The 26,532-nt window shown below is 50.0% G+C and overlaps 1 protein-coding gene and 1 non-coding gene across 8 annotated transcripts in view; one reads left to right on the plus strand and one right to left on the minus strand.

The window, feature by feature from the left end:
• Window positions 1-7,699: 7,699 nt before the first annotated feature.
• ARHGEF37 (Rho guanine nucleotide exchange factor 37) overlaps window positions 7,700-26,532 on the minus strand; it is a 38,115-nt gene continuing 19,282 nt past the window's right edge. For 6 of the 7 annotated variants that reach the window (XM_036224791.1, XM_016150356.2, XM_016150357.2 and 3 more), the window contains 9 exons: window positions 24,640-24,839; window positions 23,136-23,266; window positions 22,337-22,441; window positions 20,534-20,644; window positions 19,531-19,860; window positions 16,962-17,090; window positions 13,731-13,926; window positions 12,108-12,265; window positions 7,700-11,424 (listed from right to left, as the gene is read on the minus strand). In XM_036224791.1, the coding sequence (XP_036080684.1) occupies window positions 11,215-11,424; window positions 12,108-12,265; window positions 13,731-13,926; window positions 16,962-17,090; window positions 19,531-19,860; window positions 20,534-20,644; window positions 22,337-22,441; window positions 23,136-23,266; window positions 24,640-24,839 (1,570 nt within the window). In that variant the 3' untranslated portion in view covers window positions 7,700-11,214. The remainder of the gene's footprint in view (window positions 11,425-12,107; window positions 12,266-13,730; window positions 13,927-16,961; window positions 17,091-19,530; window positions 19,861-20,533; window positions 20,645-22,336; window positions 22,442-23,135; window positions 23,267-24,639; window positions 24,840-26,532) is intronic. The other variant, XM_036224792.1, reaches the window with a different exon arrangement.
• Window positions 16,134-16,252, plus strand: LOC118606245. The gene has a single exon (XR_004952318.1). It is a non-coding gene; the product is annotated as a 5S ribosomal RNA (ribosomal RNA).

Here is a 26,532-nt window from a genome sequence, read left to right on the forward strand (position 1 = left end):
TAAATGACTTTCCAAAAATTACAAAATTTGTGACGTAACCGAGATTTGCCTACCCCAAGCCAAGTCCTATGGCAAGAGCCATTGAACCCAGCAACTGAACAGACCTAAGTCACATGGCCCAGGATGCAGGGGAAGAGACTTCCTAACACTGGGGGCACCATGAGAGCCAGTGTTGCTTATGTTGCAGAAAAATCAGACTGGCAAGAAACCAAGCACCACTCAGAGAGTTGGAAAATTCAGGTTTCTTATGCCAGTGGGCTCAGAAGAGCTAGCGCTATGAGATCTGGGAGCAAGGGTAACCTTACTTTTTATAAGGCTTAATGAACAAAGGCAATACGTCTGTTATCTAGACAGAACAAGCAAAGGGAAGGGTGAGTCTTCAGTTGATCTCGAGGTCTCCCTGCCCTCCAGCCTATGCAGCAAGCACGTCTACAGAAGCAGAACAAAGAGCTGATTACAAGGTTAGCCATTGGAATGGAAAATTCCTCTTCACTTATACCACAGCCCTAGAGAGTGAAAAAGGGTGTGTCTCTAAGGGACAACGTGCATTCTGTAATTAGGAGCAGGAAAGCCAGGTGATGGGGAAGCAACAGCACGTGCTCACTACCACACATGCTGTGTGAGTCCTCCTAGCACCCCAGGGAACTGGTAGTAAAGGAAGTCAAGCCAGGAAGAGCACCTCTGGGTGCTGGTGGGAAAGTCCCGCATTCTCTCAGAGCGCCTTACTGGCTATGGGAGAGGACTGGAAGAAAAGGCAAGGGAGCCATAGAGAGGAATTTGAACTTTGAATGTTGACCTCCCGGCAAGCATCATAACTAATGAAAACAGAGATGCCTCTGGAGCCTGGCCCCAGAATCAGGGAGGGAGACCCAGGGGGCAGGAGAGGAATTGCGCACAGACACTACCCAACACCTTTCATCCCCTTCCTTCCTTCTTGAAGAGCCCTGTACTGTATTCAGGTGTCCGCTCAGCCCAGCCTCGGGGTGAATCATGATTGGTCAAAGCCCTGTGGTGATGCTCAACCGCTCTCGCCAATGACTGGACTAGATACGAACATGGGATGCGACTCTGACCAATGATATGTGTGTGGGGGGGGGGGCGGGTTCCAGAACCATTTTCTTCACTGATAAAGAAACACAGAGGAAGAAACAGGCTTATGCTGGACATTGTTGTGTCCGGAAGTGCAGCATCTATGTTGTAACCAAGAGGAGAGCCTCCCTGAAGGTCGGCTGACCACTGAAAAAGACAGAGCAGAAAAATGAAAGAACCCAAGGCCTTATGACATTGAGACACTGGATTAATCAACCCTGGAGGCATCCTACGTTGGGACCTCTTAGAATGTAGTGTGATAAATTTCCCTTTTGGTTTAAGCCAGTTGCACTAGCATCCTCTTTTATCATAGCCACAGTACACTAAGTGACTCAAGTAGGCTCTACTTATTGAGAGAGAATCCAAAGAGAGAGGACGTTTTCAACACCAGCTGTTGAGGCCCTGGGCAAGGCGCATCACCATTCTGGGAAGTGTAAGACGGTGAACAGAGGGCCAGCTTCAGAGACTCACACTCCTAGGTCCACGCCCTTGAACACATTAATTCACCTCTCTAGGCCTCAGTATTTTCATCTCTAAATGGAAGAGTAACCTGCATTTGAACAACCTGTGAGAATTGAGACCATACGTAGGGTTCTAACATATAGTTATAGTGGCCGTTAATGGAAAGACCACTTTTATCTGTGTGACATTGGATCAGGATCTCAAATACAACCCGACAATCCCTTGTAAAGTGGTGACATTTTATCAGAATTCCTTCAGAAGCTTTTTGAAAAGTCCAGACTCCTGGACTCAATCTGTGGAGATCACGGTGTTGATAGATCTGAGATAGGATCTGTGGATTAGTCAGGACTCTCTCAATTGCAAGTGGCAGAACCCCAATTCAAATTGGCTGAACCAAAACAAAAAACAAAAAAAAAGAGCAATTTATTGGCTCACATATCTGAATGGCTCAGAGGGATAAGCTTAAGACATAGCTGGATCCAGGTGCTCATAACATGTCAGAAAGTGTGTGAATGTGTGTCTCTGTCTCTAATCTCTGCTCATGGTTTGTCTCTGTGTTGGCTTTATTCTTATTAGCCAGCAGTTCCAAACTGAGAGCTACTAGCCTAGAGCCTCCGATAAAGAGAGCATTTCTTCCCCTAGCACTCTGCCAAGATTCTGGGCCTGCCGCTCTGGCGAGCTTTCGCCCTGGGCTGATTATTCCGCCCATGACTGGCCCAGCCTGAAAAACATTCTCGCCCCTGGAAACCTAGTGAGCAGGGGCTCTGCTCAAACCACAGGGGTTGTGTGTAGGGCAGGGAGGACTCTGTAAGAGAACTCAGAGGCCATTCCTTGGGGGAAGAGGAAGTGGATGCTGAGCAGGCAAACACAGTACAGGGCTCCAAGTCCCTGTCTCTTACCAAGTCACCCAGCTGATTTTGATGCGCAGACACAGTGGGGAAAGACTGCTGGATAGATCACTGGTTTTAGGACCTATTAAGAGCCATGGAATCTCTTTCTTCCTAGAAAAAAAAAAATCTTAAACAGGAGCAAATCAAATAGATCTCAAAAGGGCCCTGTGCTGGTAGAGGAGGGGTCTGGGGGCTTCCATCATTCCGCAAGCAGCCCGGAAAGTGTCCGGGGCTCCCCTGAGCTCCCTGATTTTATTGCTCTCTGAGGTCCCTTTTGCTCTGATTCTCCAACCCTGCCTTTGGTGCATGAGCAGAGTGGTGGTGATGGCGGCCAGTCTCACAGAGCTCACCTAATGGTGTGCCCACTCCAGCCCCTGCCCCTGCCCCCGCCTTAGGAGCTAGTGCCAGAGGAGTGAACAGAGACAGGAGGGGCCAGTGGCTGACTTAGAAGGTGTATCAGACACGCCACATCGGATGCTTCTGGCTCTGAAAGCCCATCCTGGCCCGAGGCCAAACAGCTTCATGGGCTCTGCAGAGTGCTGGTTCCTCGGGCTGCGTGGGCGTTGATGACCCGCCTGTCTGCCAGTGACAGAGGGGATGGCGACAGCACTTGCATCAGCTGAAGCAGAGCGAGTGCTACAGGGACACGCTGGCTGGGGAGCTGTGGCGGAGGATGAAGTCAATTTCACACTTTATTAGTCAGTCTGGGCCAACCGAGGCCATCCTGAAACGGAGCTGAGGCCCTGACTCTCCCTCCTCCCTTCGCCAGCAAGAAAGGCCTCTATTGCCTAAAACACTTCTCATGGAAGGAACAGTATTTTTTTTTTTTTTCTATTCAAAACCCTACAGCATTCAAACAAGAAGTTGAGATCCCTTTCATTCTGCGAGGGACTGCCGCAGCTGAGAGGCCCGCAAGGCTGAGAGGTGAACACATCTGATGTGTGTGCCGGAGGGGAGGGAGGAAGGAGCTGAGATGTGGGGCCATGAGCCTCCCGCAGGATCACCAGCTAAACCATAGGGCGATTAGTTAAATTTAGATTTCTGGTAAACCATCAGCGATTTTTTTCAGTATAAGCATATTCCATTTGGACCATACTAAAGCATATTTGAATTTAGCATTAAATAAAAGAGATAAAATGCCCACCTTTGAGGAGCTTCCTTTCTAGCGGGGAAACCAGACAACAAACAAACAAGAATGTAAGAGGGAGAGATATCTGTATAAACAAGAATATAGAGGGAACCTATAACGATAGTAAGATGGGGGGATGTATGAATGAGCGATGGGGGGCAGGGTGGGGGTGGTGGGAGGCTTCCCAGATGCAGTGGCCAGCGGAGGCATCACTGAAGAGTTGACCTGCGTGGCGAGAAGCCGGCCTTGAGCCCACCTGGGAGAAGAGCATCCCAGGGAAGGGAAGAGCCAGTGCAAAGACCCCGAGTCGGGAACGAGCTTAGAGTCATTGAGGGATGGAAAGAGAGCAAACGAGTACAGTGAGGAAGTCGTAGCACAGTGATCAAGGCAGAGGGTGCGGTGAGAGGGAGGCAGGGGGCCCATCCAGCAGGGCCTTCTGGGTCAGAGCGAGAGCTTAGGTTTTGTTCGGTTTTGAGCAGAGGCGTGACAGCCTCTAATTTCCTTCTTTCAAAGAATCATTCTGCTCTATGGAGAGTAGGCTGAGGGTGAAGGACAAAAGTGGAAACCTCCAGACCATCAGGAGGTACCTGCAGGGGACCAGGTAAGGGACGATGCCGCTCTGCCTGGAGTGGAGGTTGTGGAAATGGGAGAAGTGAACCACTTTGGGGAAGATTTTAGAGGCCTCGCTGAAGAATTAATTGTGAAGGGCAGAGAGGAAGAGAGGAATCGGGGTGAATCCCGAGTTTTGGGCATGAATAGCTGAATGGATGCTGGCAGCACTTCCTGAGAGGGGAAGAGTGGCTTTGGGGTTGCAGTGGCAGGTTAGGTATTTGTTGGCACTGTACCTTATAGGAGGCAAAGAAGCATGACACTCTCATGGGAGAGTGCTAGAGTCCAAATTCCATATTCAGCTCTATTAAAAATAATGTATTCCATGCACATAGCAATACCTTTAAAAAAAAAAAAAGCGGAGCACATTATTGTCACAATACAAACTATGAAGAGTTAATCTGGACCAACCGTTTTGGGCTGATCGCTCTGATTCTCCAGGCGGGGGTGGGGACACATGGCTCCTACGGGAAGTGCCATACCTTGGAACCTCCGACCTGGGAGGTGGCCAGGAGAGTGGTGTAAAGGGAAAGGGGATGAGCGTTGAAACTTCTCCACTAGTTTATGTGTGTGCCATTGTGTTCGTTTTTTTAATTACACGGTTGCCATTCTGACCTATGGCTGTTTTGTTTGTTTGTTCGTTTTGGCTGGAAGAGAGGAGATGAAAAAGAATTTGTGATAAAAAACATTTAGAATTTGATTATAGTGGACAATTTGGTGACAGACAGAGGGGAGAGAGATTTGGAGGCTGGGAGAATGGGGTGAAGGGTTAACGAAGTACAGATTAGTAGTTGATAGTTGGTCATGGGGACGGGGAACATGGCAGAGGCAATGTAGTTAGTATTAATGTCACGGCTAGGTGGAGAGCCAGGGGAGGGAGGGAGCAATTGGAGGGATCATTTTATGAACATTATAGATGTCTACCCAATGTACTGTATACTTGAAACTAATTTAAATAAGTAAATTTTTAAAAATGTAGAAATTTGAGAAAAATAAAATAAAGGTAGGGGGAATGTAGACTCACAAGCACTGGCCCTACCAGCAAGGCTATCTACAAATGCGCTGTGGGCTGGTGAGGAAGCTTCTTGAGAGAATGAAGTAATTCAAGATGGCTGACTCTAATCACCAGAGAGCGTCTGAGGACATGGTCGCAGCTACGTTCTCAGGGGAGCAACCTTTGGCCTCTTATGACATCCACTAGTTTTCAGTTTTGAAAGAGATCACGCAGTGAGGGGCTATTTTTCAGAGTCTGAGTTGGTGAAGGGTCAGAAGCACAGACATGAGAGGAAAGTTTGAAGCCAAGGGGGAGTGTCAGCCCAGAGAAGAGAAAATTCGGGCATGGGATCACTGCCTGCAGTTTGGAGGGACCGCCGAGGGGGCGGGAGGCAGTAGTATGGACTCAGACGATCAAGCGCTCATATGTCCCAGACACAGTACCAAATGCTTCCATTCCTTATCCCGTTTCAACATCCCAACAACAATTCGAGGTAAGGCTATTTCCTGGGTTTACCCACAGAGAGGAAAGTGAGGTTTTAGAGAGATGAAGCAACTTGTTCAGGGGTTACACAGCTGGTAAGTGTGGAGTCAGGATTTGAACTCAGGCACTGGCATTGTGAAGTCTGGACTCCTGACCTCCCCTGCCTCTTTCCCAGACCTGCTCCCAGGTCCAACCCACCTTACTCCCTCGGTCCAATCCTGTCCTCAGACAGGAGGGTTTCAAGGTTCAATGCGAAGTCCCTTGCACTCAAAGCTGGACCCTAAGCTTGTGCCCAGCTCTCAATCCTCCTCCTGCCATGAACTCCATATCTTTAGGGAGCCTCATCCTGGAGTCCCCAGGACCTGGTACTTGAACCTCAACCCAAAGACTGGGACCCCACTGGCCTCTCTGTGAGCTGGCCTATATCTCTATCCTGTCCTCAACTGTCCCCTCGGGGCTCTGACTGCCTGCTGGACATATGCCTCCTCCTCCACATCCCTGGAGAGTGCGCCTGGGCATTGCTGCCTCCCAGCCTCACAACTCTGTCACTTGACTTGACCCTCTTCTAGGACTGGCAGCTGGATCTGTGTCCCCAACCTCAGCCTTGCCGCGTGGTAGAGACCAAGACCTCAATCCCAACTGCAACACCAGTGCATCTGGTGAAATGCCTACAGAATGAGGTCCACCGTGGCTGGCTACTGTCGAGATTTGTATTTGGCTTTTCAGTTTGCAGCTCTTGAGAGCTTCCGGTGTGCCAGGTTCTGGATTACTCGTATAAAGTGGATGCTATTATGTAAACCTCCGACCGTCCTGTGAGTACCGAATAGAAGCTGTGGTGGTCGTTATTAACGCACCAGATCTTTCCTCAGGCCAGAGGCTCTGCTGACGTCCCCAGAAGCCCGAGACCTCAGAATCGAGACAAGAAGCCTTTTCCCTAGATGCCTCACCCCCACTTCTCATCCTCCTGACCTGGGGCTCACTGCTCCCCACCCTCCCATCCCCCCCCCCCAGGACCGTCAACCCACACTCAGGCAGAAGATGCAAGAATGGGTTTTTGTGACCCGCACAATCTCCGCACAGAATACTTCACATCAAAAGGTTAAAACAAACAAAGAAAACCCTGGTTTCTGGCTTCTCTTGAAAAATCAGAATGTCTGGACCTACTGAGCCCTCATTCTGATGCGGCAACGTAGATGGGAGCCAAGAAGTTGCTCCTTCAGACTGAGCGTGTATGCTTGGGTCCAACACAGTCCCCACCACTCCCTAATGTCCTTCACCTGGCTCCAATGCGCATTCATTTCAGTTGGACTCCACAGCGCCTCCCAGCCCTCCCTCAGCTGACGGGTGGAGCTCTGCTGCCACCTGGTGGCCATAGTTCACATGTTCCCTCACTGCCTGTTGGTGATGCTCCTGATGTGGTCCGGGACCACATGCACTGTCATTTACGCCTCTCAGCCATCCTGTGAGGACAGGAATTGTACCCATTTTACGGATGAGAAAAAAGAAAAGACAAGTTCAGAAATTACAGAGAAAAAAACAGATGAGAAAGGTTAAGCGAATGGATTGTTCAGGATCCTAGCTCCTAGTGATGTGCCGGGAGGGGAAACCAACTCTTTTCTCTCCTTAACACCAGCCCAAGGCGTTTCAGTCTCTTCCCTGCCTTAACAGGCCCTAACATGACTCTTCTACACTGGAAGTTGGGTCCTAGAAGAGGGAGCCAGGGACTAGAGACAAGCCAGAACTCGACAATGAGTACTTCGGCGGCTGAGTAGGGAGGACAGGGGAGGCTGGGGACCCTCATCAAACTTTGTCATACACAGAAATCATGATAAGAGCATTTGCTATTTGCCTATGGTCAAGTAGGCCTTGAACTCGGGTTTTCTAAGGCCAATTAAGTGCCAGGCACTTTTCACAGCACCGCGCTACCTCCCCAGGCCTGCGAAGGCCTCTCTTTCCCTTTTTGCTTTCCTCAATCTTATTTGTCCTACATGGCCCAGCACCTGCCCCACCTCCTCCAGGAAGCCTTCCTTAACCACCTAAGCCCCTGTCTCCCGCCCCCACCAAATCTCCCTCTTGTTTCCTGCCCTGGAGTGCCAAGTAACTGCCTGACACTTGCACGTCTTGCCTCTCCAGCTGGCTGGGAGGTTCCTCAGAAACTGGGCCTCTGTGTTCCCACCCCTCTGGGATGTTTATCTGAGCAATATGTATAGAACTTGAGGCACGAGACAGATGCTTAGGGAGACTCTGGGGTGCGCCAGAGCTTGCATCCTGAAATAGAAACCCTGGGTGTGTCACTCCTCCGCTTCGAACCTCTTAGTGCCCCACCCCCACTGCCTTTAGCATAAAACCCAAAGCTCCTCACCATGTTGACCTAAGCCATCTCTCACCGCATCCACCGCCTCTACCCATACCCTATGTTTTAGTTCTACAGCATTTCAGTTCCCTGACAAACCGTGCTCACTCTTACCTCTGGGCCTTTGCACATGCCCTCCCTCCCAACTTCTCCTAACCCTAGTTACCCATCAGGCCTTGGCTTGGATGTCACTTCTTTCAGAAAGCCTCCATTAGCCGCCACATCCAAGTAGGGACTGGCCCCATCCCTGGGCTCCAGTGGCACCTGTTACTGCCCTATCCTAACACTTAATGCTGCATTTGACTGACTGTTGACTTGCCTCTCTCACCGGACCGTGGACTTTGGGAGGAAAAGGCCCCCATCTGTATGGTTTCTTGCTGTGACCTAAGGTCAACTCCTGGAGGTGTGCTGTAGATACTCCTTAAATAAACACGAGGATGAATGAGGTACCATTTTTATGTACAGCAAGCATCCAGTGAACAAATGTCACACTAGGGTAACTGACTATCCAATGGATAGTCACACAAATTCCGGAGACATTTTCACCTTCGAAGTCCTTTATTCCCAGTAGTTCACATCAGTTATTCACCAAGCTAGATCTCATTATATTAACCGAGAATTCACTCATCTTTCCTTTGATATTGTAATCTTGTCCTCATGTCCAAAACCGGGCTGGGGCCCAAAAGCTTAAAGAAGTCTCACTCCACTGCAGGGAGCAAGGGGCACCCCTGTGAATCAGTCCTCAACTCCTAAAGGTCTTGTTGGGTTTATAGGCAAATGCCTTAGCAAGTTCAATATGTGACAGCCCAACAGTGAAATAAACAAGACACAGTGCAATGGTTCTAGGCATTTTGGTAGGGAAAGGCACATTACACAGAGTCCCCTGGAGAAAATTCAGGCCATTCTTCATCTTCTCAATATGCATTTTCTCACCCCTCAGTGACTTTTAATCTCATCCACGAGAAACTGCAACCTATGTGCTACTGAATACTTTATTTTCCCTTCATGAGATAGATTTGGTTCCAAGTGTATTTCAGTTTTCCCCCTTATGCCTACAAAACATCCAATTTTGTTCAGATCCCTTTTAATGGCACTTATAAATATACATTCTGGGACCTGACAGAACAGCCTGTCCTATTTCAAACCACCTCTAGAGCTGCCTGTTCAAAACATCAGAGCTAGTACAAAGCACTGATGGGGCACGTCCTAGCTTACAGCTCGTGGTCATTTCTGACCCCAGGTCTCTCTAGTCCGCCACTGGGTATCTAGGGTAGAGGTCTCCAACCCTGGCCACACACTAAGCACCTGAGTTTTGGAGGCCTGGGCCACATCCCAAACCAATTACATCAGAATCTCCAGGTGGGGTCCCGGTGTCAGTCATAGTGGAAAGGTACCCGGGCGACTGCAATGAGCAGCAACGTTAAGCCCCGAGCCAAGGTTCTAGCACACAGCGGCCTCTCGGTGAGTGTTGTGGACCACAAATGGATTTCTCATTTTATCATCTGCTCCCCTATGCTTCCTGATTGTATCAGAAATCTGAGCAGGAAAGAGAAAGGAAGATGAGTCAAGAGCATCTTTTAAAGTGAATTTGGGGCTGGGAAAGGGGTTATGGGGACTGAGTTTCTCCCGCATTATGTAGCCTTCCCGCTTTTACAAGCCCAAAGGAGGTGAGTTACAGGCTGACACTGACCTGTATATGTTTCTTAAATGCCCTCAAAAAACCAGAGCTTAGAGTTACATTACCAAAAGATGTTCTTGGAAATAAGTCTTAACTGACACCTGTTTTTACACACACTCTATTTTGGGTTGGTTCCAAAATTTGTATTAAGGACCATGTTCGATCACCTTTATACTCTTCTGTGACTCTTGTAATTTGTCTTAGCCCAAAGTGACACCCTAGAGATCATGATTCAACAGTGGCTGCACCCAAAATCGCCCCAATGGGTCGGTCTTTCTTGAATGGGAGCCATTTTCAGGGGCTTCCATTTCCAGGTTCTACAAAAGGATAATAGGTTTGCTCTCATGAAGTTCGAGAGTTTGGCTACCCAGAATGCAGTATTGAGAAGCCTCCTGCAGCAGATGCTGGGTTGGGGGAAAGGAGGCCATGCTGACGAACAGTGCCCGCCATGGGCACAGGAATGGAGAGTGGGCAGAGATGCTGATGCTGAGACCACTCCCCAAACATCCTGCAACTAAAGGCAATTTACGTGTACATCCGCTTCACGGTGTGCAAAGGGCTCCCACATCATCGGCCTCAACCCTGTGAGCCCGGTCTTTATGGATGGGAGACCTGAGGTTGTGCCCTATGTCTAAGGTCCCACAGCCAACTGACATCAGGGCCACGGTTGCTTCCAGGCCCTCAGCGGCCTCCTGAAGTTACTGGGGGTTCCCCTGGCTCCCCTTCTTCCAGAAACAGGAAACCAAGCCATGACCAAGTCTCCACCACCCACCAGGCCTATAATTACCTGCTTCACAGTTTCCTCTGGGATTTGCATGCTCCTTTGTCCCCTAGTCCAGAGAAAACGGTCACAGTGTGTAACTGCTGCCAGCGGCCTCACACACCCCACTTAACACACCCTCAAAATCCCCTCCTCCCTGGGATGCTTCTGAATTTGCCTACACACATTCCAGAACTGTGACTTGGTCACAGCCACTCCCAGGCCTGGGCAAGAGTCTCCTAGGAACCCCTCCTCTGGCCCGACAAGCCCTCGCTCTCCCGCTAGAGGGGACTCTGTGGGGTTTAGTTCCCAGCGAGGAGAAATAAAAAGACGACTGGTTGGTTATGGTGCCTCCTGACACCACACGCGGAAAAGTGAGCTGCCAGACCTGGCAGTTCGAGGATTCTCCAGTGCCCCTCCCTGCAACCGCACAGCACACAGGTAATGTTCACTGGGTGACTCTCTCCATGGGTGCAGACGGGGGCACAGGTAGGACTGGCCTTCAGCTATGGCAAGCCCTGATCACCCTGCCATCTAGGGTGTTGTGACTCCGGGTTGGAACGACTTCATGAGCGGTCCCAGCTGGAGCCTTTCGCGCCCACCCACACCAGGGCGCACCCTCCTCTTCTGGCTGCCTTCTGGGTGCCCGTCACCCTACCCAGCCTGATGTCCCCTTCTACCCCGCCTTCTCTTCGCTTTTTCTCCCCCGGAGTCCCAGCCTGCAAGCCTGTCCATCCCTTGGTAATGTGGGCTCTAAGGAAGGCACCCTAGGAGGGCAGGCTCCAGCCCCACGGAGCTGGGCTTGGGGCCCTGGCCAGGAAGCTGGAAGGCACGTATCCCCTCTGTCCGTTCACTTCTACAAGGCTCCATTCCGGGTTTCCTTTCTTGTCCTGGGCCTCCAGGACAGTCACAGACTGGCCTGCCTGCAGACTCACTTCACAGCTGCTTCTGGCCACAAAGGGGTACACTGCCACCACCTGAAACACATGGGGAGCGACACAGAATTGATCAGGGTGGGAAGACAGACAGACGCAACCCAGAGAAGCGGTTCATCTTCATCCCTCCCGGCAACTCGGTCCCTATTGCTGGGCAGTCATCACCACCTAAACACGTCTTCTGTGCGAAAGACGATGGCTCCTCCTGCTACCTCCACCCCTAACATCTACGATGTGATCGGCTCTGTTCTAGCACTTTGTCTGGCTTTGACTTTCACAATTCTATAACTATTTGTCCCATTTTTCAGGTAAAGGAAATTGAGACTCAGAGAAGTCAAGGAACTTATTCAAAATCACACAGGCGGTTTTCGATGTGCTCACAAGGTTGCGCGGCCATCACTAGTTAGTTAGCAGTTACTTCCCATTGCCCCTGCCCGCAGCCCCTGCCAACCACTGATCTATTTTCTGTGTCTATGCATTTGCCTCTTCCGGACATTTCGCATCAACAGAGTCGGACGAAATGCACCTTTCTGTGTCTAACTACACGTGGCAGCAGGTATCGGCACTTCCTTTCTCCAGGTCCCACCCCTGGCCAGGACACTGGCGTGGCCATTGATCAAGGCCCTGGCCTCAGAGGATGGTAGCCCCCCCAGGTAGGAGGAAAATCAGAGCCCCACTCCGGGTGGCCATTGGAAGGCAAGCCCCCACCCCTCTCCCAGACTCACCTGGGTCCCAGTTGGGACAGAGGGGACTGGGGCTGGGGCGGGCTCTGGTGATAGATGTCGGAAGCCCTCATGAGGCCCCGCCTGCCCTCCGAGCTTCTCCTCGCCGGGGACGACGCTGTACTGCTCCAGTCTCCCAGCTGGCGCGTATCCTCGATGTCCTACAGGACACGCAGAATGTTATCTGGCTGTGGGCCACCTTCTCCACCCCTTCAATGACAGAGGAAGTCGCCGCCATTCATGGATGTCAACGTCTCCAACACAGCTTCTCGGCAGTGAAGAGGGCTTGGAAAGCTCATCTAGGAAGCTCATGAACCCACCCCGCACCCTGCACTCACAGTCTCTAGCTTCTGCTTGCACACCTCCAGAGACAGGGAGCTCACTCCCTCCTGAGGCAGCCCACTCTGTCTTGAACAGCTCTGACAGAGAGAAAAAGTGTCTCCTCAGACTGGGTTGAAGACTGCTTTCCCAGTGTGGTGCCACTGGCCCCCTTCCCTCTGGTGGCAGCCCTGAGCAAGGCCACTTTCCCAGGAGGCAGAACTTCTCTTCTCTCAGTGCTCCCGATTTCTTCCTCATGTAACAACTCCTCCAGTGCCGCCCTGGTTGCTGTCGCTATGAACGGCCACCGCTGCCCGAGAGCGCCCTGGGCGCAAGGACTGGCGTTGACTACCTAGACCTCACAGCACTCGGGTCGGTGCCGTCTCCATTCTCCTGCTGCGCCAACCAAGCTCCGAGCTCTGAGAGGCTCCGTAAGCTCTCCAAGGTCGTAGGGCTAGTAAAGTGGCCTTGCTGGGAGCCACGCCCAGGCCTCTTGACCCCAGGAGCCTTGTTTTAACCCCTGTTCAGCTGTTTTTCAACGTGAATCATGATTTCTGCTGGATTTGTGCTGCTTCCTTAATTTTTTAATAGGCTCACTTCTTTAAAATTCTTCTTGCACTATACAGTACGAATAAAATCATGGTTTTATGTACTAATTTTGTTTCCAATACACATGAAGATCCTTAAGTAATAATTATAAACTGTCCGAAGTGGGAAAACTGTCGCTCTGTCCCCTCCCAACAATCCTGTGTGACCCTCGTCCTGCGTGTTACATGTCCTCTGCTGGGCCATCTCCTCCTGGGTTCACACTGCCACCTGCCTCCAGTTACACTGGGGCACCCAAACCGGAGCAGCACACCTCGAGGGTGTGACCAGTGCAGAGGGGACAAGATAACACCTCTCTCAATCTGGACGTGAGACGTCTGTTCATGCAGCCGAGAGCTAAGCATCCCTTCTCTGTATCTCCATCTTCCAGGGCGATGCTGAAGGTGCCGAAGTCTTTCCAACCCAGCGGTTTGTGAGGTTCCCCAGGCAGGGCCCTTGTCTTCCTTGCATAGCATAGCACCCAGCACACAGTAAGTGCTTGACAATGAATGTTACAGTGAAAAAGACTCAAACTCCTCTTTTTGGCATTGCACGCACCACATTAGGCCACTTGCGTCCAAGCCCCACATTTTGACCTGTGCCCATTCCCTGTCTGGATGTTCACAGCCAGACTCTGGCCCACAAGACTGCCCATGTCTCCCCACCGGCTGCTGCTGGGTGGTTTTCTTAGAGGGGGGAGGACGGCCACAAAGTCCCACGTACCCCCAGTGTCCACCAGCCAGCGGCTGCTGTTGCCTTTGGTGTCCTTGTTTTGAAGGAGGGCCACGACTTGGCCCTGCAGCAGCGTCAGGTCCAGGGTCCCAGACCCGCGGATGTTGCTTGTCACCTGGTACAGCTTTTCCGGGCCATATCTGCTCAGGAGAGCCTGCACTTGGCGTTCAGCTCCCGGAAGGAGTGGCTGGGGAGAGGCAGGACAGAGACAGACAGGCAGACAGGCGCTTGAGTTAGCGCCTCAAAGCTGGGCCAGCGCTTGCCCTCAGGGCGAGAACCAGCAGTCCTGGGCAGATGCCGGCCCCACCCCTGCCACCCCGACGGGGGCAACAGTCCCCTAATGGACATCTCTGGATCGGATGAGGAAGACATAGTCTTAGTATCCAAAGGCATCTCAGAAGGAACTTCTAATTTAACCCCTAAAATCCCTCCCAGGTCTATACTGCAAGGGTTTTCTACAATTCTTATTCAGGTTCTGAAATCATTCGGTTACAGAACTCCAGAACTGGGCCCAGGATTCTGCATCTAGCACCAAGCTAAGTTATCCCTCAGAAAAATGCCTTGCACAGGCCTTTCAACACCACTAGGTGTTAGATTGTGATCTTCATGCGGACACCAGGCCTTACTCATCTGGCGTGTTAGCCAGCCGGCACAGGGCAGGCACAGGTAGACCCTCCCACACGTATGAATGAAGGGAATGCCATCTTTCACCCCCTGAGTTTTCAGTCCACAAAAATTTACGGAGCACCTACTGTTTAAAGGCTCGGTAACCCTTGTGAACGGTGTAGCAGAAACTCAGGAAGAGAGCTTTGCCCTCATGGAAACTGCCATCTAGCTGCAGAGAATGAGTCTCCCAGAGGCACTTTTAAGCTCGTCCAAAAATCTCTTAACAGGTCCTGTGTTTTATCGTTCACTGTTTCCAGCAAAAGTATCAACAAGAAGGGACTCAGGGGTGACAGTTCCCTTTTTGTAAAACAAAGAAAAAACTAAAAATGTTGAACAGAGATTTACTACACATTCATTCTCTCTCTCTCTCTTTCTCTCTCTCTCTCTGCCTCTCTCTCTCTTCATATATATATATACATTCACCATGTTCTACACAGTTATTTCTAGGTAGGGAGCTGTGGGGTTTAGGGAGGTAGACAGAGGTGTCCTTCAGGGACATTTGGACACAGACTCTGCCATTACTCATACCCCAATGGGTTCACTGAGTCAGGATCAGGAACCGGCAGAACCTGATGTTTCAAAACAGGCCCTTAAATGGAAGTGTAGAGACGGGGCAGCTTTTTATTTCAGACGGGTGGTGTTAGCATGAGTATAAAAGGCAGCGGTACGGCAAGCGTTTGCCTTCTTTCCCGAGTCTGGCAGCTCCCACCTGAGTCTGGCAGCTCCTACCTGTACGGAGAGCAGCAGCACTCCCTGGAGGGACTGGGGTGGGGTGGAGGGAGGCAGGGAAAGATATCGTCACTAGGACTGTACTAGGACTGTCCTGTCGGCTACATCACTTCTGTGGGTTCTGTGCCCTTAGCCAAGCAAGTCAGGAATTTATAGGAAGGGTGTGTGTGTGTGTGTGTGTGTGTGTGTGTGTGTGTGTGTGTGTGTGCGCGCGCGCGCGCGTGCGCATGTGCGTCCTGTCAGTGGGGGGTGGGAGAGGTGGGATCTATTCTCTTCCTACCAATTTGCATATGATACACACTGGGACTCTTATGTTCCCATTTGTTTCTTCTTTTTGTTTTTCTGAGTCTCCTTTTTTCTAGTATCGGCATAGATTGCTTTTCCAATAAGGTAACTGTTATTTTAAGTAGAATGAGAGAGAAGTTTCCCCAACTCACTCGAGTGGTTGATCTGTTCTTCATTTTCTGCGCCCTTCCTCTCTCCAGGTTGAAGGGACCATGTCACACCCCGGTCGAGGACTCGCTGGGGCAGTCTCAGTGTGGGGGAGGGAGTGGGGGCAGCTGAGGCCCCAGGAGCAGACACGTGTCTCTGATGGTCTTTGACATTCTCTGCGCTCTCGCCAGGTGTGAAGCCTGCCTGTATCTGCCCAGCTCTTCTGGGCTCCTTTCCTTGTCTCTCTGTCTCTGGGCCCCCTTCTCCGCTGGGGAAGCTTGGGGCTGTCTCCTGACCCTTCACCTCACATCTCCCATGTGACTGAACACAGTTTCAGTTTTCTCAGACCCAGGTTCGTCGTACTCTGGGAGCCCCTTCTCCCTTCAGCTACTTTAGTTACTTGTAAAACATGCACTACCTGGGTATAGTCTTCAAGTGGACCGGAAGATACACTTTCTTTATATTTTAGAGAAAACTACTTTACCACAAAAAGGATATGGCCAGCCAAAGCTTTGTAAACTATAATGCAGCTGAAATACTGTCTTTTGCAGTTAAAAATTCCATAGTATCTATGGCCGTGCCACCCTGAATGCACCGGATCTTGTCTGATCTCAGAAGCTAAGCAGGGTTGGGCCTGGTTAGTACTTGGATGGGAGACCACCTAGGAAGACCAGGTGCTGTAGGCGTTAATAAGTAAATAAGTAAGTAAGTAAATAAATAAATAAATATTCCCTAGCAAACAAACTTCTAGTTAAAAAATAAACAAGTCATGGGGATATAATATACAGCACAAGGAATATACTCAATAATATCGTAATAACTTCATATAGTGACAGATGGTCTTATCATGGGGATTATATTGTACAGTATATAAATGTCGAATATACTCAAAACTACTATAATATTGTATGTCAACTATACTTTTAAAAAATTCCATAGCAAAAAAAATTTTTTTAAAATGACTCCTTATTCAAACTTTTTATTCATCCCAAATGCTGGTATTGAAAGCAGGTTCGGTGAGAAGGTAGTGAGGAAATGGTAAATTATGGTAAAAAATTTGAAGGAGTTCTAGGTTGGGAATGTTAATGCTACTTGCCCATTATCACACCTAAGTTCACTTACTATTGAAATGCGTGGGTTCCCTTATTCTTGACCCAAGAGTTCTGTCCTGCTCTTTCGCTTACTGGCCATGAAGGGCGAGGGTGTACGGGGTGTGCTTCCCACCTGACCCCCTTCCCCGGCTCACAGCGAGAAAGGAGAAAGGGAACGGGAGAACGTTCATGGGTAACAGGAGGCATTGGAAGAAGAAAAGAGAGAGGCAATAGGAGATCGGGCCTCACCCCGCTGGCAGGTGAAGGACTGGACGGTCTTCGCAGGGGAAGGAGGGACACTTACTTGTACGGTCGGAGGTGGCAGCACTTTCTTGAAGTTCTCTTGAAAGGAGCAAAGCTGGTGGCCAGCCTGGCCTAGTGCATCCTCCACCAGCTTCCGGAAGGCTGGCTCAGAGAGCTGGTGGTGGGGCAGCTGGGTGGGGACAGACACCGTCATCAGAACCTTCTTCGAGGGAGAGGGGACAGGGAGACCCTGGCAGCCCACATGCTAGCCCCAGATGTGATATGGTGGGCCTTTTTATCTTGGCCAGCTATCATTTGTTGTCTGGCTACTGTCCCACTTCCCTTCGAGGAAGCCCCTTCCATGGCAGTCCCGGAGACTTGCCCATCGCGGTGCTCTAGCCACAGAACCGGCAGCTGTGGCCTCCCTTCTCCTATCTACCACGATCAGTCCAAGGACTGGGCAATAGGCCCGAGCAAGGCCAATCAGAATGCCCTCATCGGATTCAGTATGTGACAACTAGGAATCCGAGGGTCGCTCTTCCTTTGGGTTCTGAGATGTAAAAGTTCATGCTTGGAGCTGTTGGGAGCCACCATTCCCACCATGCAGGAAAAGGCCTGAGAATCGGGTCATCCCAGAGAGGGAAATAGCACCAAGGATGGAGCGAAAGTCAGAGCCCTGACAACGTTATTTGTACTGAATGCAGCCAGGCCTCAGCGCGACCTCCTCACGGCCTCCCAGGGGTGCAGGTCGGCGTTCTTCTTTATGCCTAAGCTGGCTACAGTAGTTCTGAGTAACACCGTCCAGTGACTTTGGCCCTGTTGGGCATCTCCTGCACGCTCGTCTGACAACCTGGGAGTGAGTGAGACCCCACACCTAACAGAGACGTATCCTCTCTGCTTGTCACCAAACTCACTGCTCTCCTGCTCTTGGCTCTCATTTAGAGCCTGCCCCACCCCCGTGCTGACAGATTGAGGTTTTACCATGCAACACTTCCCCAAGCTCCGCGGAATAAATCCAAGAGGGATACAGACAAGGAAGATGGCATCAATCACCATCAGGCTCTAACATTCTACATTACAGAACCAAACAAAAAATGCACTCTTTCTGCTTTTATAAAGTCGACCTGCCCGACTGGCATCCCTAGACACTCCCCAGCCTGGCACACTGTGGCCTAAATACAAGGGGGTCTGGTAGCCCTGGAGAGAAAATTAGAGAGCAGGAGGAGAATGAAAAGATCATCTAATCAGATTTACCCTCTGCCTTCAGGAAAGAGAAATGCTTCTTATGGCAGATAGTTCAGGCCTAATTCAATTCAAAAAGAGTGTCTGAGAGAGAACTCTGTATTAAATGCTGCGAGGGCCAAAAAGAAGAAAAGCCCATAGTTCCAGTCCTTCTTAAAGAAGAAAAGCAGCTTCATCCATCACCCCAGCAGAAAGCTGGCTCTGATATGTGCTTAGCAGCAATACATCCTAAGGGCTGCCGGAGTACAGAGGATGGAAGAGGGGGTCTTCCACCTGGAAAGGGGCAATTCTGAGAGCTTCACGGAAAGACTCGTTTACCTGTCATATATTTGGGGAGCTCCTACCCCATGACAGACACTGTGAAAGGCCTGGGGGACAATAGGGAGGGGCATCCAGACCAAGGAAGGAGTCTCTGCAAAGGGACTGGAGTCTACTCAGAAGAGGCATGCTGCAAGGCATAGAGTGGGTCTATGGGGGGAGGGGGGCGGGGGGAGGCGGTAAATGGGGGAAATTTTAGAGGAATTTCCATGCAAAGGAATGGATGGGAAAGCTGAGCTGGAGAAGCACAGGAGACAACATGTGGTATCAGGAGCACCGAAACTGCTCCCGAGGCTGGACCCACAGGCCATTCAGTTCTGATGATGACATCAGAGAGACCTGAAAACAGCTGAGGATTCCTTCCTACATCGACCCCCATCTTCAAAACTCCAAAATCAAAGTTTGCATTTGGAGGTTTGTCCAAACCTCTTTGCAACCTATTTCTGCTTTCAGCTGACAGCTTCTCTTACAGGCTGCTGAGCATTTGGAGGTGACCTGTCAGGGTTCACATCCCACTTCTGGCTGTGTGGCCTTGGGCAAATGGGTGTGTCTCGGTGTCCTTTTGAATAAAGATAATAATAAAACTTAGTCTGTAGGGGTGTTCAAGGAGTAAGTGAAATAATGCACAGATGATGCTTCAGACAGGTACACGGTAAGTGCTCACGAGGAGGCGGCTGCTAGAAGCAGTGAGTGTAGCAGAAACACCAGCTGGACACATTTACTCCTGACTGCAAGGAAGGGGCCTTGTCTTTGCCAACTTCTAATCCGCTCCAGGGAATGGCCTTAGGTCTACCATTTTTTCATGAGAGCTTCCTCTGCTTCTGAGTTCCAGAGCCTGGGCATGGCCTGGAATCCAAGTTCTATTCTTGTTTTCATAATCTGACTCCATTAATGGAGAGGGAACAGGCACAAGAGATCCCCACAAGGTCCCCACAGCCTCCTCTTAAGCTCCTGAGGACCTGTTCAGAAGGTCCAACCCCCATCACAGCCCCTGCAGACAGAGAGCTGAAGGGGCTTCAAGGCCTCGCCTGGCTACTCCCCCAGAGCTGTCCCAGTCCCAGAGGCCTTACCTGGGCCAAGCTGCCCTCTGCCCTCTGTAGCACTTGCTTTGCAAAGTCCCTCTGGAGAGCCATGAATGTACGCAGGATCTGGCCCAGCCACTGCATGGCCAGCTGGTTAAACTGTGGGAGCTCAGCCACCAGCAGGGAGTTGAGCGTCTGGTACATGTGCCAGGCCTCCTTCTCCTCGTAGGTCATGCTGCTCTCCTCCAACTGCTTCTCTTCCAGCCGCTCAAAGTCCAGTAGTTTGTCCAGACGCTTCTTGATCAGGTTCTGAGGGCCGCCCAGGGCTTTGGCCAGGCTGCACAGCGGCTGCCACACCAGGCCTTCCAGCCTCTGCTTCTGTGGGGGAGGCGAGCGTGGGAGTCCAGGGAAGAGGTGGCAGAGCGTGGGCACTGGGTCAAGGGGCTATAGGTAGGCAGGTAGGCAGGCCTGGGCTCCAGTCCTCCCCCCACTGACTAGCTGTCACCTCCAGCATATTATCTAACCTTTCTGAGACTCAGTGTGTCCATCTGAAAAATGGGGACAATGCAGGTAACTAGATTAGCTGCGTGCCTGGCACAGAATATTCAATTTGCCATTTCTTAACATTGATACTGTGCACAGATCTAGAAAAAGATTTTATAAAGAGTGGTGGTCAAAGCACAGATTTGGGGGCTCAGATCCCACCTGCACTTTGACTATCTGAATAACCTGGGCTTTCCCCCTCTCTGAGCCTCTGCTCTCATCTGCAGAATGGGCTATTAATAGTATCTACTCTGTAAGCTGTGTTGTGAGGATTAAATGAGGTGAAGAATGCAAAAGGCTTATCGCATTGCCTGGCAGACAGGCTCAGTAAACATCAGCCGGGGCTATTTTTATCAGCAAAATGCACTATTAATAATCTCTGCCCTGCTGACTACCCAGGGTGGTTATGGATGTGACAATCACGTAAAGGGCCTGACGTCTAAAGATTATTCTTATAGGCTCTGTCAGCTGCTCAACAGACAAAGAGGCAGGGAGAAGTTCCACTTACAAACTCAGGGAAAGCCTGGAGCTGCAGGTCTCTCGCCAGGTTGCAGTACTGCACCACGGGCCCCCCGCAGATGTCCAGATCACATTCCCGTGGCCAGAAGCGGAAGAAAGCCTGGACCCAGGCAAATGAGAGACAGCCAATCATGGCCTGTGATAGCCATCTTGCACCTGAATCTTCCTCCACCATATTCCTAGAGAGGTTGTCCAGGCTGCCTGCACATCGCTCCTGACAGGGAAGCATCTAGCCTATTCTATCCTTGGACAACTTGGTCGAATTGTAAGCTCTTCCTTAGACTAACATCTTTCTCCCTGTTCCAAGCACTTCCCAAACTTTACACATTTGCATGTCTCCCTTGTGATTTTTTTTTTGCCATATCCCATGCATTCCATTAATACTTTTCTATAAATTCACTAAGCATTCCTATTTAAATGGATACATTAAAGAAACACCTTATGATAGTACCACAAAGGGAAAACCAGTAATAATTGCCATAAATAGGCATGCAAGAATAACTGCTATAAAAACAAAGTTATTAAGTTCTGTCTGGATGTCACTGCCTGCCGAAGACTTCCAGCCAGAAACTGGCTCTGTCTGTGCTAAAGACAAGCCAGCAAAAGAGGCTTTTCCTGGACTCCGAGGATTAACACAGGGAGTCACTTTCTCGCCATGGAATTCCATGTCAACACTGTATCTGTCGTGTAAGTCCTGTGTCTAGAGAAATGCAGCCTGAAGCTTCCAAATATTCATCCTCCCCTGCAAAGCCAGGCATGTCTCATGACTCTGGGTTCTCTCTCTAAAGGCCCCTCCGTTCTTTATCATATCATGGCTCTGTGTGTTTTCTCTTTCCAGCTTCCTGTGTTGCTCAGATCCTTCCATGGGGGCCCGGGATGGAGCAGGAACTAGCAGGGAGATCTGCTAACACAGAGAAGCTACCACTCACTCCTGAAACGTCACTCCAAGTCCGACTACCCAAACAGCCCATTATCGTCTGAGTGAGCTGGTTTGCTCAAATGGACATGACTGAGAACAAAACCATGTTAAAAGGAACAGAGTGGATGGAATGAGTCGGCATCGACGACAAGAATGGGGCGGGGGGAGGTTGGCACAAGGAAAGTGACATGAGGGATGGGAATGCAGCCTGCAGCTCCCGTGGGATGAAGTTCGTATGTAGAAATATGCATTTTCTTAGGTCTACGTAACATTTAAATTTTTATTGAATTAGTTGCTCACACGAACGCATCATGACATTGCACCTAAAAGTCTGAATTTCAAATTTTCTTTTTTCCTTAAAATCAGGACTGACAGCACTGGCCCCACATTGCCACACAGAACCATCTTCCCTGAATCAAGTAATAACCGCCCTTCAGATTTTACTCATTCATTTGGTCATTCAAATTCTAAATATTATTACCTATTTCACTACCAAGAAAGTCTCATAAACGAACATTAGGCTTTGCACACCTGCACGCTTTGCTCAGTAATATTAAGCCTGAGTTTGTCACCCCTGCTCTGAGTACCAGTTTGAGGGCTCTGACTCCAGGGAATTTTGACCCTGCCCAATGGGAACCCCATCCTCTGTGGGAACCCCACCTTGCCCAGTGGGAACCCCACCCCCTGAAAGCTCAGTGGGCTCAGGACCTGCCCCGGTCTGACGGGCCCTCTTCTGGCCTGCAGCCAGCCACTGGATGACCTTTTCTATTTGGTTCCTGTAGCTGGTGCTTGTGCTATGGGACCTGCATGCCCTCTGGCCAGGGAATCTGGCCCCGCCCCGCCCCGCCCTTTATTCACTGCGGGACTCTTTACCTCCAGGTTATCCAGGTAAACGGCCATGTTGTTCTTCAGCTCCGTCACACACAGCGACACCCAGTGGAACCTTTCTTCTAAGTCATCGAATTCTTTGTCTTCTGTCTGAAAGTGAAGCTATGCTTGTGAGGACCAAGAATATCCACATGGGGGCAGTGTACACCCTGTACCTGCATCTCAAGTCTTCCCTTGGGACCACTTTTCCACAGACCTGCCATCAGAGCCAGCTCCTCCTGCCCCAAAGCTGGAGGGACAGTTAGAGGCAGTGACTGCAGCTTAGTGGTTTTGTATTCAGACCACAGAATCGGACACACGAGAACATGAGTCCTGGTTCACTTGCTTCTAAGCTGTGTGACCTTGGGCAAGTGTTTTACCCTCTCTGAGCCTCTCACCTACAAAATGGTGGGGAGCTGGGATGTAAAAAGAGCACTTACTTCAGTGTGCGGATCAAGTAATGCCTGATTCAGAGTAAGTGATAGCTATTCGAGGCTGATTCAGAGTAAGTGATAGCTATTCGAGGCTGGTTCCATGCCCAGACCCAAAGATTAGCTCCCCTATCTGTGTAAAGAGGCCTCAGAGAGAGAGAGCCAGTAGCACAAGGTACAGTGGGGAAAAGCCTTCCTGTCAATGGTGCCAATTCTGCCTCCTCCTGGCTATCAATGCTGGCAGACCGCTTACTTCCCTTTCCTCAGCTTCCTCCTCTCTGAAAGTGGTCTAAGCCTCCTTCCCCACCCACTGCACAGTCTTTGTTGCCCCTTGGGATGACTGGGACATGACTTTTCCTCCTGACCATGCTTACCCTGGGCACAAGCCCCGCCTCCTGCTTCAGCAGATGGCTCAGTCGGGAGGTCTTCTTGGAGAGGGTGTGTGTGTTGATGCGGGCCAGCCGCTCCCGGAGGGTCAGTTGCTCCACCTTGGTGTACTTGGAGGCTGAGCCAACAGAGACAAAGGGCATGGGGTCAGAAGGTGACCCAGGAAAGCAAGCATCCCTGACACGTCTGGTGAGGCACCCGCTTGGGCCCTCTTCTCAAACATCAGGGTCACGTCCGTTAGAATGGCAGGTCACGGACGACAGACATGAGGCTGAGCCCTCACTCCAAGGTGTGAGGCCCAGCGGAACAGCTTCCTGTCTGCTTTGCTTTGGCAAGTCACTACTTCTTGGGTTTCAGTTCCCTCATCTATAAATGAAGCCCGCCAGCTCACAGGCTTGCTGGGAGGGTCATATAAAATGATGAGTCTGAATGCACTTTCTAAAGAAGAACCCAAGCAACAGGTGATTTGCCTGAGGTCCCTCAGTCACTGTCAGCCTGGCCAGGCTGGGACCATACTTTCTCATTCCTGGCTCAGGGCTTTCTACTGATTGCCAGACCCCAGGCCTGAGTTTGAAACCTGGCTCTGTACCTTACCAGCTCTGTGACCTGGAGCACATGACTGAAGCTCTCATTGTACCCTGTGAAATGAGGCTAACAGTGCCAACCTGGTTAGGGCTATTGTAAGGATCTAACATGACAAAGAATGGAAAATATGTCATAGTTAGCCCGTAGTAAACATTAGCTAAATCATCAGTACTGCAGTCTCAGTTGTACAAATGAGTTTCTCCCTACTTGAGACGCTGCTTCATTTTCTAAACCTTTCTGTTTTAACAAACTGAGAGGCAGGATCTCCACTTCCCACCTTTCCCTGTCCAGGTATACAGTCCTTTGCCTCTCCGGTATTCATTTCTTCTCCAAAGAATAGCAGGCATGTGGTTAGGATGGGATTAATCTCACTTTATAGTTCAAGGAGTGGGTGCTGACTGGTATAAACCAATCCATATAATCCCAACCTCCTGTCCATAGTGATTGGTTCAAAGAAGGGACTACAACCCAGGCCTAACCCGATTAGCGCATGGTGTTCCCTTAACCATGGCGATTGGTTCAGGGTCAGCACGTGACTCAAGTGGGTCCTATCAGAGTGAAGCTATAATTTAATTTTTATGTCTAAAGGGAGAATGGCTTTGTTGTACCTTGGAGGGTGCGGTATGTAGATGCGAGTCTTGGAATAGCAACAGGCATTTACTACTATGAGAGGGGGCAGCCTGGACATGAAGGCGACACACAGTAAAGAGCAGAGACAAGAGAATGAGAGGAAAACTGAGCTCGCACCCTGAGCAAACCCTACCTAATGAACACATACCTCTGGACTTGTGGTTACATGAGCTACTACCTTCCCTGTATTGGTGAAGCCAATTTGAGATGATTTTTTTTTTTTTATAATTTGAAGTCGTCTCACCAATGTATCCTTTGACTTCCCCAGGTCCTTACCCACTTCCTTGCGCCTCTTGTATTCATTGATGTTGGTGTTCACATCCTGGACGGCAGACGTGGCCCTCTGAAGGACAGGATAGGCACCGGAATCAGGGGGTGTGTTCTCCAGAATTTTCTGCAGCAGCAGTGGGTACTTGGTAATCCTCTGTAGAGGGATTACCAGCAGGAAACTGAGGCCCGAGGGTCCAGCTTGTGGCCTGAGGGAGAAGGCTCATGTTAGGTAGGTAAAGCCCACCATTTGGGGCACCAGAGGGCCCAGGCTCTAATCCCAGCTTTGCCATTGAACTCACTGAGTGATTAGGGGAAGTCACCTCCTTCTGTGGTTCTCATTTTCTTCATTTGTGATTTGTGAGGCCTAGAGGTTAGATGTGCACTTTTACGTTTTCACTTGACCCCCTTTCTGGGGCTCGGTTCTCCATTTGTATCAAACCTAATGGTCAATTCTCTGCCCTTGGCCTCTCACTCACTCAACGGCAGACACAGCTGACCAGTCCCTCTTTCTCGAAACACTTTCTTCTTTTGCCCCCAGAGACACCACAGGCCGCTCTCTTGGCCAACTCTTCTGGCCCCTCTCCTATGCTAGAGTGCTCTGAGGCCTCCTCTCTTCACTCCCCACCCATTCTCTTACTGACCTCATTTAGTCCTACAGCTTTAAACACATCCCAAACCCCGATCTCCACTTCCAGCTTCTGTCCAGAGCTTCAGACTCACATGGTCAACTGCCTACTTGACATCTTCACTCAGATATGTCTCAAACACAACACTATATATTGGGCATCCACATGCTATTTCATGTCATAAATGGTTCTGCTGCTTTAATAAAAAAAAAAAAAGCTTTTAAAAATCACAGAAACTCAATGCTTAGAGATGCATTTAAAGTATTTAAAGGAAAAAGTCGTAATATCTGAATCTTCCTTTAAATAGTTTAGCATAAAAATAGATGAAGCAAACAGCAAAAGATTAGCGCTGGTTCATTTCAGGTGGTGGGCACGCAAGTGTTCATTACAGCCCTCTCTTTTTCTGTAGGTTTGAAGGTTTTCTTTTAGAAAAGTAAAAAAAGAAAACAAAAACAGAAACAAATAGTATCAAGGACCCTTCCAGATGCACTATTTCACAAATGGACAACTGTTTTTCTAATCCCCTTCTTGATGATGGCTGGAAGTTGCAGAAAGAGCATCCAAGTCGATGGCATCTGGGACATCTAGGATGTCTCCAACAGTCTTTCCTTAATCATGACCAGTAGCCCTCAACCCTGCTTTTCGAGAAACCCATGAGGATTTCAAAGTTCAATGTCCAATCATGCTTCTTCCAAGAAGATTCATGAACATTGCTCACAACCATTCTCTGGCCCCCTCTCCATGGTACCCCGGCCTCTTGCTCTTTCTCCTAAGAAAAAATCTCCAGACCAAATGGCCAGGAAAGATCAGCCATGAAGCTTAAAATAGGCAGAGCAGGTGGAAGCCCCCTCATCCACTGCAGGGAGTGGGGAGGCAGGGCTAGGATCACCATCAGGACATACCTACGCTGACCATCTGCTCTCACCAAGGGTTTCCTAGTGTTTGGCTGACCATGGGCAGGGAAGGTGGAAACATTTGCCACATATTTGCAAACTCTGTCCTCTGGGCTTACTTTCCATGGGAAAGCGCCACTTGCCTCATGGAGACACCTGTCACCTCACCAGCCACAGGGCAGGGGGGTCTTCAAAGAGATGACCACATCTCTTTCTCACAATCATCAAGGAGTCACTATAGAATTATGGTAGCCTTTTACATGTACAGCCTTCCTAAGGTAATTTGGAGGGAAAAAAAAATGTATGCAGCCTTTCAGATAGGCTGCAAAAAGTACAAGATAATACCCAGAGCTCGGTGAGTGTGAGGAAACAAGCCCTCT

Source organism: Rousettus aegyptiacus, unplaced genomic scaffold, assembly GCF_014176215.1.
Source record: "Rousettus aegyptiacus isolate mRouAeg1 unplaced genomic scaffold, mRouAeg1.p scaffold_m13_p_7, whole genome shotgun sequence".
Taxonomy (NCBI): domain Eukaryota; kingdom Metazoa; phylum Chordata; class Mammalia; order Chiroptera; family Pteropodidae; genus Rousettus; species Rousettus aegyptiacus.